The sequence below is a fragment of the Bos taurus genome, chromosome 10, assembly GCF_002263795.3.
Source record: "Bos taurus isolate L1 Dominette 01449 registration number 42190680 breed Hereford chromosome 10, ARS-UCD2.0, whole genome shotgun sequence".
NCBI classification, from domain to species: Eukaryota; Metazoa; Chordata; class Mammalia; order Artiodactyla; family Bovidae; genus Bos; species Bos taurus.
The window spans coordinates 12,090,303-12,105,091 of record NC_037337.1 but is presented as its reverse complement, the minus strand read 5'-3'; the positions used below and the strand labels follow the sequence as shown (position 1 = coordinate 12,105,091).

At 37.7% G+C, this 14,789-nt stretch overlaps 1 protein-coding gene across 3 annotated transcripts in view; it reads left to right on the top strand.

Moving 5' to 3' along the window:
- CLPX (caseinolytic mitochondrial matrix peptidase chaperone subunit X) overlaps positions 1-12,538 on the top strand; it is a 36,931-nt gene extending 24,393 nt beyond the window's left edge. For 2 of the 3 annotated variants that reach the window (XM_024997905.2, XM_024997904.2), the window contains 4 exons: positions 5,467-5,766; positions 7,552-7,644; positions 9,482-9,588; positions 10,802-12,538. In XM_024997905.2, coding sequence (XP_024853673.1) covers positions 5,467-5,766; positions 7,552-7,644; positions 9,482-9,588; positions 10,802-10,892 — 591 coding nt within the window. In that variant the 3' untranslated portion in view covers positions 10,893-12,538. The remainder of the gene's footprint in view (positions 1-5,466; positions 5,767-7,551; positions 7,645-9,481; positions 9,589-10,801) is intronic. The other variant, XM_059890762.1, reaches the window with a different exon arrangement.
- The last annotated feature ends 2,251 nt before the right edge of the window (positions 12,539-14,789 follow it).

Below are 14,789 nucleotides of genomic sequence, written 5' to 3'. Positions count from 1 at the left end.
GTTAGATTTTTATTTTAAATATTAATCAATTTGTATTTTTCTTGCTTTTGAAATTCTGCACAAATTAGCCTAAAAAAATTAGAAGAAATTATTTCTTCATGTGTGCATGCACGTGTGTGGGTATGAAAGAGATGGGGGAGGGTGGGAGATAGAACTTTATATTCGAAATTCTGTAACCAAAAGCAAGGACCCGTGTTCTTATATTTATTTATAATTTATACTTTCAAATAAAATTAAAACTAGAAACATGTAGAAAAGAACAGTTAAAAGTAACATTAGTAAAGAGATCAGAAATGGATAGAAGGTTTATATCATTTCAAGTCAGTGGAAATTAAGTCACTGTTTGTTTATCTTTGAACTTCTTAATGAAATTAGGGAGAAATCATGAGCTAGTTTTTATTCTCTGAAAGAGGAAGGGTATAATCTCTTCATGAAAGGCAAAGATTCTAAAAGATAGATTTTTATGAAAAGCAGACAGGGACATGAAAGTCTACAACAGTGATTTTATGAAGGATTAAACACTTCCATTTGGCTATTGTTTTTATCAAACCTCATTGAAAGCCAGGCTTATAGTATTAAATAATATACCTATATCCTGACCATATGAAACTGCTTGCAGTCCTAAGTTTTACTCCTATTGCCTTTGCTCATGTTTTCCCCTACCTCAGTTCAGTTGGCAGATATGTGTTCATTCTTTAAGATTCTGTTAAATGATGAGTCAATTCCTCTGTGAGGACTTTCTTGGTCACCTCCTACCCTCCCTCCCCAGATTGTGCCTCTTTTCTTCCTTTCCACTGCTGAGGTTTCCTGCACATGATGCTTTAATATCTTCATGTGTTCTCAGACTCAGAACGAACCGGAGGGGAAGATGGGGGTAAGGAATAGTTAGGGAGTTTGGGATGGACGTGTTCAGTTCAGTTGCTCAGTTGTGTCTGACTCTTTGTGACCCCATGGACTGAAGCATGCCAGACTTCCCTGTCCGTCATCAACTCCCGGAGCTTGCTCAAACTCATGTCCATCAAGTCAGTGATACCATCCAACCATGCCATCATCTGTCATCCCTGTCTCCTTTTGCCTTCAATCTTTCCCAGCATCAGGGTCTTTTCCAGTGAGTGAGTTCTTTGGATCAGGTGGCCAAAGTGTTAGAGTTTCAGCTTCAGCATCAGTCCTTCCAATGAATATTCAGGACTGATTTCCTTTAGGATTGACTGGTTTGATCTCCTTATATTCCAAGGGACTCTCAAGAGTCTTCTCCAACACCACAGTTCAAAAGCATCAATTCTTTAGCGCTCAGCTTTCTGTATAGTCCAACTCTCACATCCATACATGACTACTGGAAAAACCATAGCTTTGACTAGATGGACCTTTGTCGGCAAAGTAGTCTTTGCTTTTTAATGTGCTGTCTAGGTGGCTCATAGCTTTTCTTCCAAGGAGCAAGTGTCTTTTAATGTCATGGCTGCAGTCACCATCTGCAGTGATTTAGAGACCAAGAAAAATAAAGTCTCTCACTGTTTGCATTGTTTCTCCATCTATTTGCCATGAAGTGATGGCACTGGTTGCCATGATCTTTGTTTTTGGATTGTTGAGTTTTAAGCTAGCTTTTTCACTCTCCTCTTTCATTTTCATCAAGAGGCTCTTTAGTTCTTCACTTTCTGCCATAAGGGTGGTGTCAATCTGCGGGTCATCTGGATGGACATGTACACACTGCTATGTTTAAAATGGATAACCAACAAGACCCTACTATACAGCACACACAACTCTGCTCAGTGTTATGTGCCAGCCTGGATGTGAGGGGAGCTTGGGGGAGAATGGATAGATGTATATGTATGGCCGACTCCCTTTGCTGTTGCCCTTAAACTATCACAACATTGAAAATTGGCTATACCCCAATACAAAATAAATTTTTTTTAATATATATTTTTATGTGTTCTCATTATAAATAAACACCTTTAAGTTAGGATAAGGACTGTCTTCAGGTTTATTTCCCCAGTGTTTTATAATAATGCTTTATAATATATATAAACCTTACATATGGACATCACCAAATGGTCAATACCAAAATCAGATTGATTACATTCTTTGTTACTGAAGATGGAGAAACTGTATACAGTTAGCAAAAACAAGACTTGGAGCTGACTGTGGCTCAGATTATTAGCTTCTCTGCAAAATTCAAGCTTAACCTAAAGAAAGAGGGGAAAACCAATAGGCCAGTCAGGTACAACTTAAATCTCCTATGAATAACAGTGGAGGTGACGCATAGATTCAAGGGATTAGATCTAGTAAACTAGAGTGGCTGCGGAACTAGGGACAGAGCTTGGTGATACTGTTCAGGAGACAGTAAACAAAACCATCCCAAAGAAAAAAGCTAAGTGGTTGTCTAAGGAGGCTTTACAAATAGATGAAGAAAGAAGAGATGCAAAAAGCAAGGGAGAAAGGGAAAGGTACATCAAACTAAATGCAGAGTTCCAGAAAATACCAAGGAGAGACAAGAGGCCTTCTTCAAGGAACAATGCAAAGAAATAGAGGAAAAATAGCTGAAGGGGAAAGACTAGAGATAAGAAAATTTAAGAAATTTAAGAAAATTGGAAATATCAAAGGAACATTTCATCCAAAGATAGGCACAATAAAGGATAGAAACAGGTAAAGATCTAATAGAAGCAGAAGAGTTCAAGAAGAGATGGAAAGAATACACAGAAGAACTGTACAAAAAAGATCTTAATGACCCGGATAACCATGATGGTGTTGCTGTGGTCACTCACTCAGAGCCAGATATCCTGGAGTGTATAGTCAAGTGGGCCTTACAAAGCACTGCTGCCAACAAAGCTAGTGGAGGTGATGAAATTCCAGCAGAGCTATTTAAAATCCTAAAAGATGGTACTCTCAAAGTTCTGCACTCAATATGTCAGCACATTTGGAAAACTCATCAGTGGCCACAGGACTGGAAAAGGTCCATCCTCATCCCAGTTCCCAAGAAAGGTAGTACTAAAGAATGTTAAACCACCAGACAGTTGCACGCATCTCCCATGCTAGTAAGGTCATGCTCAAAATCCTGCATGCTGGGCTTCAGCATTATGTGAACTGAGAGCATATTTAGATCTTCAAGCTGGATTTAGAAAAGGCAGAGAAACCAGAGGTCAAATTGCCAACATTCACTGGATCATAAAAGCAAGGGAATTCCAGAAAAGCATTTACCTCTGTTTCATTGACTGCGCTAAAGCCTTTGACTGTGTGGATCATAAAAACTGGAAAACTCTTGAAGAGATGGGTATACTGAACCATCTTACCTGCCTTCTCAGAAACCTGTATGCAACAGTTAGAACCTTGTATGGAACAACTGACTGGCTCAGGATTGAGAAAGGAGTATGACAATGCTGTTTATTGTCACCCTGTTTATTTAACTTACACGAAGAGCATATCATGCGAAATGCCGGGCTGGATGAGTTAATAAGCTGGAATCAAGATATTAATAACCTCAGATATGTTGGATGATACTACTCTAATGGCAGAAAGTGAAGAGGAACTAAAGAGGAACTAAAGAACCTCTTGATGTGAGTGAAGGAGGAAAGTGAAAAAGCTGGCTTAAAACTCAGTATTAAAAAAACTAAGATCATGGTATCCGGTCTCATCACTTCATGGCAAATAGATGTGGAAACAGTGGAGACAGAGTTTATTTTCTCGGGCTCCAAAATCACTGCGAATGGTGACTGTAGCCATGAAATTAAAGGATGCTTGCTCCTTGGAAGAAAAGCTTGACCAACCTAGACAGCGTATTAAAAAGCAGAAACATCACTTTGCCAACAAGTTCTGTGTAGTCAAAGCTATGATTTTTTCAGTAGTCATGTACTGATGTTGGAGTTGGGCCATAAAGAAGGCTGAGTGCCAATGAATTGATGCCTTCAAATTATGGTGCTGGAGAAGACTCTTGAGAGTCCTTTGGACTGTAAGGAGATCAAGCCAGTCAATCCTAAAGGAAATCAACCCTGAATATTTGTTGGAAGGACTGATGCTGAAGCTGAAGCTCCAGTATTTGGGCCACCTGATGCGAACAGCAGACTCATTGGAAAAGACCCTGACATTGGGAAAGGTGGAAGGTAGAAGGATAAAAGAGCGACAGAGGATAAGATGAATCACTGACTCAGTGGACATGAACTTGGGCAAATTCCAGGAGATGGTGAAGGACAGGGAAGCCTGGCATGCTGTAGTCCACGGGGTTGTAAAGAGTTGGCCATGACGTGGCGCCTGAACAATGGCACGCCTGCAGGGCAGAAGTGGAGACACAAACGCTGAGGACAGGCGTATGGACACTGCTGCAGCGGGAGGAAGGAGGGGGTGGGCTGTATGCAGAGGGTGACACGCACACATACATTACCACTGGAAAATAGACGGCCAGTAGGAATTTGCTGTGCGATTCAGGGGCTCGTACTAGGGCTCGGTAAAAACCTGGTGGTGTGGGGAGGGAGGTGGGAGGGATGTTCAAGTGGGAGGGGACATGGGTAAACCTATGACTGAGTCATGTTGATGTTTGGTAGAAACCAACAGAATCCTGTATAGCAATTATCCTTCAATTAAAAATAATTTTTTTAAAAAAGGAAAGGTACATCCTAAAGAAAATTTTTTAATGTTTATATTATTGAATGCAAAGCATTTTGCTTTCTGAGAGAGTCACTATCCACATACACAGAATATTTAGAATTAATTAACTTAGACTTTTCTCATATATCATGTACTTCTCTTGTACTTTTGACGAAAGTTGTATGACATATCAAAACCAAACTGTGAAAGTTACCTGGAGTATAGTTCTTTATACTGAGTAAAGCAAGGTCCATACATTGTAGATACACAACCTTTTGCAACAAGGTTACCATTTTTGTTTGATGTCATCCTTACATGCTCTTTTATAAAATCTAACTCATACAGTGTTCTAACTCATCGTATAATCTGATAGTATGCAACCTCAAATTATGATTTTAATAGAATGCTTAGCAATGACTTAAGACACTTGTGGATAATTTGCTTGTAAGGCTGCTTGTTCCATAGGCCCTACTCCTGTTAGTATTACAGAACTGACTTTGGTTACAAAATAATTACTATCTCTACTTTCTTGCACATTTTGGAAGTTATACTAGTCTAGAGGTCTGGGAAGTGTCCTGCAATATCGTAATCTGAGTTCTGAGGGACTTCCCTTCACAGTTCTTACCTATTTTTACTAGAATTCATTCTTCTGAGTTGGTTGGGTTCTCAGTTCTGAAGGCAGATAGACCTAAGTTTGAATCCTGGTTGTTAACCACTAGAAGAAATGAGCGCTTGGTCAAGATACTTAACCTCTTTAAGCCTTTTTTATTCATTGTAAAATATAAATGATAATACTTTCTTCTGTTGCAGAGATCATGTGAGAAATGCATGCAGAATGCTGAACACAGTGCAGCTTCATTCTGTTATTTGTAATACCTGTGTTTTCTTTGGCAGTATCTTGGATTTGGAACACCATCTAATCTGGGAAAAGGTAGAAGGGCTGCAGCTGCTGCTGACCTTGCCAATCGAAGTGGAGAATCAAATACTCACCAAGACATTGAAGAAAAAGATCGTTTATTACGTCATGTGGAAGCCAGAGATCTCATTGAGTTTGGCATGATTCCTGAGTTTGTGGGACGGTTGCCTGTGGTAGTTCCTTTGCATAGCCTAGATGAGAAAACACTTGTACAAATACTAACCGAGCCACGTAATGCTGTTATTCCTCAGTACCAAGCCTTATTCAGCATGGATAAGGTTAGATCTTTATTTTTTATACTTACTTACGTGTATTTTTTGCTATGGAAAATCTGCTTATGTTAGCCTAACAAATTAAAAAGCAGTACTTCTCATCTGGAATACCAGTCTGTGTGTGTGCACGTCTGTACTCAGTTGGTCAGTCGTATCTGACTCTTTGCCACACCGTGGACTGTAGCCTGCCAGGCTCCTCTGTCCATGGAATTTTCCAGGCAAGAATAATGGAGTGGGTTGCCATTTCCTCTTCCAGGGGATCTTCGAGGCCTAAGGATTGAGCCTGTGTCTCCTGCATTGGCAGGCAGACTCTGTTGGCAGGAACAGTCCAGCCTATTACTCACTAAATATGGATCTAGGAATCAGGGAAGGCACGCTGTATTGTGTTAGACACTTAGGAGTTGGCTTAATTTTTTTTCTTAATTAAAGTCAGCATTGTAGCTTGAAGCCTAAGGATAGATATTGAGAGAAATTATGCTACCAGCCTACGGCTAACCCCTCAAGCTAGGCACACAGAATTGTCTTTTCAGTCTTGATATTCTAAATCCTTTCATTATGACATACTAGGTATATTTTTTCCTAAAGTTAGCTCTCACATCTACTTCTCTGCAGTCAGACACTTGGAGCCATATATCCAATCAGATAGCAAATGTTTGGGTTTTATGAACTTAGTGTCACAAAACATTAGTCTCCATCTCTCCATTGCCACTCTTTCTACCTCAAGTCAGTCTCCTTTATCATTCTTCACCTTGACCCATGCATTTGCTTCCTAATTGGGTTTCCCTACCTAAAGTTTGTCTCTGACCACCACTGCCAAAATATCATCTCCCACTTTACATCCAGAATGGATCTTTTTAAAATTATTGAACATAGGTTTCAACCAATAGATATTAAGTGCTTAATAAATATTTATTGAATGAATAAACCCAAAGCTAATTATTTTACTCCCCTCCTTAAAATGCTTCAGTGGTCCCCTAGCCTTATTTAGATGTCCCCACTTTTATTGTTCTCTTAGCACCATGTGCAAACACTGCTGTAAATGCTATTTTGCTAATTTGTCACCATCCAATATGCTTCAGTTTCTTGAGGGTAAAGGTGGTGTCTGGGTCATCATTCAGTTTCTAATATTTAAACACATCTGGCTTCAATAAATGTTGAATAAAGTCCTAGAAAATCCATGTTAATTTAGAAAACCTCTTCAGGAACTAAGGACAAACTTTGATTCATGCTGTTAACTGTCTCATAAGCTAATTCATAGAAACAAGTGCTTTTTGAAAGCAAGATTCTAAAGCCTCATGAGAGATAATTACCTTGTATAAGTTTTACATTTTCTGGAGGTAGAAATTAATAACCAAAAGTGTTTTAGTACCAAGATCTTATTTTTTAGGGGGAGGTATATTAAATTCTCAGTAATTTTTTGTATTTGTGGTAATTTAGAGAGACTTGTCCTAAAATTGTACCTTTGTTCTATGGGATGAGAGGGTTAGTAACACTTTTTAAAATGAGTATTTTTTCAGAAGCTTAAGTTACAATCTGAAAATACTTGAGTCTGAAAGGAGATAGGATCAGTCAAGACACAAGATTCTGTGTTTTTAAGTATTAGTGAATCAGTGTACTTAACTCTATGGAACATTTCTTTACCTGTAAAGTCAGGGCATTCACCTCTTGTTATAAAAAGACCAATAATGGTGATAGGCAGTAATAGGTAATAGATCAAATACTGCATGATTTTATTGGGAAAATGTCATCATCAAATATTATCTGAATTATTTCTTTTGAATGTATTTGTAGTGTGAACTGAATGTTACTGAAGATGCTTTAAAAGCTATAGCCAGATTAGCACTAGAACGAAAAACAGGTGCACGAGGCCTCCGGTCCATTATGGTGAGTTGGCATAAATTTACAAAAACTAGATTATTTCTTGGTCTGAATTTTAATAATATTAAACCTCCCTGTTTTTCCTTTGGAAATACATCCAGAAATTTGGTCTAATATTTTTTGTGATTTTTTTTCTTGTATATTTTGGCCACACTGTGCAGCATGCAGAATCTTTGTTTCCCAACCAGTGTTTGAACCCTTCCAGTGGAAGCACTGGACTGCCAGGGAAGTCCCTTTTCTTCTTTCTAAAATGGAACTTCAAGGTGTTTGCAACAAAGGACATACACTTAATGTGATTAATGAAATAGAGGAAATCAGGATCATGGGAAGGAGGTTTTTAGAAAACCCTACACAGACCTTTTGACTAAGCTCCAGAGTGGCTCCTCAGAACCATTGAAATTCTCATTGTTGTTTTATGTTTGAAATTAAATTGTAGATATTATAACATTTTATTTCTAAATTATTCAGTATAGTATGAACTCACTATTTTAATTTTGTTACAAGTCCTGGAGACCCAGCCTACTTTTCAGCCACCCTCTTTCTTAAAGGTCTTTCCCTTCCCTGGTGTGGCTGTACAGTGGGTTACTGTTTCCCTACATGCTGCAAAAGCAAGCACGTGGTCTGTTCTCTGAGGATTTCACTGCTAAGTATTACTTCTCTCATCTAAGTAGGACTTTTTGAACAGAACTACACATCTGTCACAATTTGCGATAATACTTTAATAAAGATGTCAACTTCAGGTGCTGTGACAGATTTATAAACATGTAAACTAGAAGAAGGCTGCAGTCCATGGGGTCGCTAAGAGTTGGACACGACTGAGCGACTTCACTTTCACTTTTCACTTTCATGCATTGGAGAAGGAAATGGCAACCCACTCCAGTGTTCTTGCCTGGAGAATCCCAGGGACGGGGAAGCCTGGTGGGATGCCGTCTGTGGGGTCGCACAGAGTCAGACACGACTGAAGTGACTTAGCAGCAGCAGCAGCAAACTAGAAGAAAAAGTAATATAGTTGACATTTTTAGAAAATTTGATGTATTCAACCAGTATTTTCCTTAAGATGGAACATAATTCAGCTGCTGCTGCTGCTAAGTCGCTTCAGTCATGTCCGACTCTGTGTGACTCCATAGATGGCAGCCCACCAGGCTCCCCCATCCCTGGGATTCTCCAGGCAAGAACACTGGAGTGGGTTGCTATTTCCTTCTCTAATGCATGAAAGTGAAAAGTGAAAGTGAAGTCACTCAGTCGTGTCTGACTCTTAGCGACCCCATAGACTGCAGCCCACCAGGCTCCTTTGTCCATGGGATTTTCCAGGCAAGAGTACTGGAGTGGGGTGCCATTGTCTTCTCCAATCCAGCTGCTACGCATAGGTAAAACTAGTTTTCTTTAGTAAATTACTTTAGATCCACTGCAGCAGTTGAGACAAAAGCATAATTGAAGTCATAGCTTGGTATAGATGATTTAAGATTAAGTCATTTTAAAATTAAGGACTACCAGTTGGCCTCCTTTGGTGATAAAGTATGTCAGAAATCTTCTTGAGTAACATCTGATCACATGCAAAGTGAAAGTACAATCTTTGTAGGTGCAAAAGGTGACCTAAGTAGGCAGAACTGCAGAAGAAGCTTTCCCTTATAGAATGACTTCTGTCCAAATTTAGTTAGAAGTTGTTTTAATATGAAGAATATGAAAGCTTTTACATTGACTTTTCAAAATTCAGTTCTTGATGCATCATAGGGACTCCATAATATTTCTTGAGTTGATGAATTTGATTGATAACCTATAGAATACAAGTATTTTGTATGTAACCTCAGTTTTCCATGTAATTCATTACTTTTTTACTCTTTAGGAAAAGCTGTTACTAGAACCAATGTTCGAAGTCCCTAATTCTGATATTGTATGCGTGGAGGTTGACAAAGAAGTAGTAGAAGGAAAGAAGGAACCAGGATACATCCGGTAAAGTGTATTGTCAAACTAAAACAGGTCTAAAACTTAAGATCATTCTTTATTGCTATGGTTTATTGGTCAGTCATACAGTTGTGTGAAAATCTTTATATTCATAAAGGAATCAGTTATCAAATATTCTGTAGAAAAATTTTCTAATTTTGGTTTATAAAATGATATTTTGAGTCTTCTTGGAAATTGATCTTCAAAACTAGCCTCCACTTTTTTCTCCTAAGAGAAGTATCAAAAAAGACATAAAGTAATCTAAATGAAAAGATTTAAATAAACTTTGCTTCTAATTCTATAATTTATTTATTACTTATTTCATGTCTTTCATAAGACCAAAACTTGGCTGACATAATTTTCCTCTTAGTTGTATCTTATCACTTGACAAATTTGACATATCTTTGATTGCTTGTATTTAACTATTCTAGGGGTCAGTGAACTGTCCAGTACAGGGCTATTTTTAACACTTGGGGCCGTACAGTTTGTATTGTAGCTACTCTACCCTTACAGCATGATAGTTCAGTCCATAAATGAATGATCCATGTCTGTGTTCAAATAAATATTTACAGAAACAAATGACAGACTTTATTTGGCCGGCAGGCTGTCATTTACTGACCCCAGTCTATTCAATAAATATTTATTAAGCAGTGCTTGACATGAATGTTACCTACACAAAAAATAGGCTTTTGTCACAGGTATGTTACATTTTATGCTTCTAAGGTAACTTATGAGGCAGTTGATTGGTTTTGAACAACCTTTACTTATTCAAAGAGGTATAATCTCTCATTTTGTTTACTATTAGTATACAAAAGAATTGTGGTCTAATCATAGTTTTGGCTAATTTGATTCATATTGGTTTGATCAGAAGCTTTCAACTTCTTTCCATTGACATACTAAATGTCAAGTATTTTAGTTAAAATAATAGATTCTACTTCTTTTGCTGGAGAAAAGGCCTTCACTGTTGAAGCCTGGTTGTTGATTTGTTTCAGTTAAAAAAAATTGGGAAATTTCTTATAGTTTTTGGTTGTGTGCTCGAAATGTTTCTCATATTTTACCATTAAGCAATCTTTAGAGCAATATTAGAAGTGTTCTTAATATTTTCTTTCTTTGTGCAGCTTTTCTAGCTAGGTGGATTAATTTATTATTTATTTTTTGAGAAGTTGTATTTACCCCTAATTCTTACTAAAAACATAAAAACACTGATGACTTTTCATTATAGGGCTCCAACCAAAGAATCCTCGGAAGAGGAGTATGACTCTGGAGTTGAAGAAGAAGGATGGCCTCGTCAAGCAGATGCTGCAAACAGCTAAACTGTCAGACTTCCGTTGTGTATATAAAGGTGTCCTTCTTTTGTTTAGGATCATAACTGTCTCTGCAGTCTGACATTAAAAGCATTGGATCTATCTTGGATATCATATACATGGTCAGAAGCTTTTAGGATAAAAATCAGATCATGTATATTATGTAACATCACATTGATTTATACAGACTGACATTACATGGACTTTAATGACACAATGTTCCGAGAGAATATGTACATTATTTTGTTTCGGTTTTTAAAAAATATACTTAAAAAAAAAATCTTAGGAGTTCTTTTAAGCAATGCAGGTGTTGCAATAACTGTGGATTTTACAATAATGTTACTCTACAAATGGGAAAATAAATTCTTTAAAATTGAAGTTGGGATTCCATTCTTTAGCTTGACTTTGTCTACTCATGTTTGTTTCCTGAAAAATGTTAGAATTTTATCCATCTTAAAAATTGGAACGGAAGTTTCCAAGTAGTTAAAGATTTCATGGAAAAAGTACCCTGAAGAGCCATACTTTGATGATTTGTTTAGCTGTGTTCTTAGTCTTATCCACTGATGCACGACACTGACTTCCCGTTGGTACTATTAAGAAAAGACCATTCTCCTGCTAACTTGTCTGATTTATTTGCCGTCTTTGATCCATTTTAGTACCATGAGTGAGCAGATGAAATTAAAAGTCTGCCTTAAATCTTTAGAGAAAGACTACATCTAATTCTAAAAGTCGCATGCAGCATCAGTCATAACAGCCATATGCTGAGCTAAATAAAATATCCTAATATTGTACACTTACCTAAAATACTAGTTTTTTGTTTTCTGGTGCTGAATATTTGTCTAATTCTTTGGCTTCATGGAACATTAAAGAAAATCTATGCTTTACTATCAGCAAAAGTGAATGTGTTCATACTAAAATATAAGTTATTAATTTTCATTATGTAGAAACAGTGGGGGAGGTTTGGGGGGCTTAATGAAAATTATTTCATTTGATGCCATAATATTAAAATACTTGGATACCTTTAAAATTTTTTTCTTTCCCTTTATATTGATACAAGTTTCTATATTCTTCCTTCACTTCAGCCTTATTGGAAATTGTTTAAATCAGAGTACCTTTAAACCTTTGTTTTCAATTTTTGGTTTATAAATGCTTGAGTTTTCCTTTTAACTACATCCTACCCCTTTTCTTAGGGAAAGAACCTTAAACTATTAGCAAATTCTAAATCTTGTTGATGGAGTTGGGTTTTCTGTGATGTAATAAGAGATACCTATTTATGGCTGGGGTAGGACCAGAAATGCACTTCTGCAAAGTGTTTAAGCCTGGTTGCAATAGTATGGAACAGAAACTGGTATCCTTGGTCTCCCTAGTAATGGTTAACGTTCTTCTCAGGAAGGGTTTCATATCATAACTGTTTATTATCTTTTTCTTACAGGCTCATCATTTTCCTTTTTGTAGAGTGAAAATTGGAGTAGCTATTAAATGTATTGAAGTTAGTCCTCCAGAAATGGACTGGGAGACGTTTTAGTCATAACAACTTACATTTGGTTTTGAAAGTTGTTAACAAAGCATATTGATGTTTTTAAATTAAACACAACTACGATTTGTATCTTGAAACTTGTTTTGGCATTTGAATAAAACAAAAGGATTAAATGAAAGCCCTTGTTGTGGTGTGTCCATAATGCAGTGCCATTTTAAGAAGGACACAGGTATCACGAGCTGGTTTATTCTAGAGACTGGTTAACCCTTCGTACTTTGGTATTCCTTTAATACTCCTAGTTGTGGATTCTACCAACAAAAAGTCTGTTTATGTTAAACATTGATTAATGTTTACCATTAAACGTGATCCTGCATGGGCCCCACACTAGTAGTACATGCCAAGTTTTCAAAGAAGCTTAGTCTATTAGGGAAAGCAAATGCAAATGTCAGTGTATTATAATAATGGAAGTGAGGTAGGTACCAGCTGGGAATATACTATACAGTAATCTCAGACATACTTGTTGCCTATTTCTCAACTCCTAAAGCTCCCTGGTTTCACATTTCAGAGATTTTAATTTTGATATTCCTTTCTGGAAAATCTGGAAAAACAAGTAGGAATTTGCCAGAAAGGAATCATGAAAATTAAAGTCTCAGAAATGTGAAACAACCAGGGAGCTTTAGGAGTTGAGAAATAGCCAACATGTATGACTACATGTTACTCCTCTGAGATGACTGTTTGATTTATTCTCTCCCCTCTCCATCTTTCTTGGCCTTTCATTGAAGAACCATCACAAGATGGAACTCATCTTCCCACCATCAAATCTATAAATCTATCTGCTTTAACACCCAACCTTTCTCTCCAGTTATAGCTGAAGAATCCCTTTTATCAAAACTCAGTTTCTCCACGTTATTATGAAGGGAGCCCATTACCTGCTCCAAACGTTTTTTAAAAATACAGAATATGCCAGGTCAAGTTGTAATTTTATGCAGAAAGTAATGGAGAGTTATTAAAAGGATTTTAAGCATGAGAATTGAACATCACTAGATACATGTTTCAGATTGTTGGGAAGGTTCTGTGGTAAATTGGAGGAGACATAACTAGAGATCTACTTGCAAACATTTCTCCAGCGCTTGCCCTATATCTCCTACCTCATTGCTTTCCTTCCGTCTGATAAATTCTTTTTTTTTTTAATTGGAGTATAGTTGATTTACAGTGTAGTTTCAGGTGTACAGCAAGGTGAATCAGTTATACAGTAAGTCCTCAACATATGAACCTTCAAGTTGCAAACTTTCAAAAATGTAAACATGCGTTCACATGTCCAGTTACAAAAGTTAGTTCATGTGTCTGGCGTACCTTGTCATGTGTGTGCATCTTGTACAAGTGGTGCTTTTGTGTACTGTACAGCACTGTGTATAGTACAGTAGTATAGTATCTTTATTTCAAGCCCAGGATGTGCAGAAGCAGCCATAAAAGCGGTAAAAAGTAGCTGGTACTTCTGTGAAGTGCCAAACGATAATGATGGAAAGAAAGAAAAGTGAAAATCATCGGGAGAGCAGAGGGAGGCGAAAAGATGGTAGATGTCGCTCATTCTTATGATATAAACTGTTCAACCACTGGCACAATTCTAAAGAACAAGGATGAGATCATGAAACATGAAGTCTGTGCTGATAATATCAAAGAAATGTGGGAAAGTGATGGAGGAGATGGAGAAACAGGATCAGCATCAGCGTCAAGTCCTGCTCAGCTTAATGCTGATTCAAGAGAAAGCTAAAAGCCCTTATGAGGACTTGAAGAAGAAACAGAGAATTGGATTGTGTTTCCAGAATCAAGACTGGAGCCGACCTTCACAATGTAAAAGCAAGTGGTGAGGCAGCAACTACAGGTATGGTAGCTGCCTGGAAATTTCCTGAAACATTTTGGGAAGTTATGGCTGAAGGTGCACACTTACCCAAGCAGATTTTTAATGTGGATGAGACAGGACTGTACTGGAAGAGGGTGGCAGACCAAAGTTACATCAGTAAAGAGGGAAAGTTGCTGCCTGGCAATAAAGTAGGAAAGGATAGGCTAACTCTGGTGACAGTGCTTCCGGGCATATGAAACTGAAGTCTGCCTTAGTTTGTTATTCAGAGAACCCAAGAGCCGTTAAAACCGTAGCCAAGGGTCCTCTTCCTGTTACGTGGAAGAGTAATGTCAAAGCCTGGATCACACAGGCCATTTTCCAGGTGGCTTTAACACCATTTTATCCCAGACCTAGAGAAATGTTGCTTGGAGAAGGACATCTCACTCATTGTTTTGCTACTCACCAGTGCTCCAGGCCATCTCCCATTTGTGGGTGACTTTCACCCCAATGTCAAAGTTGTGCATCTGCTACCGAACACTACATTGCTCATCCAGTCTATGGGCCAGGGGGTTACAGCAACTTTGAAGAA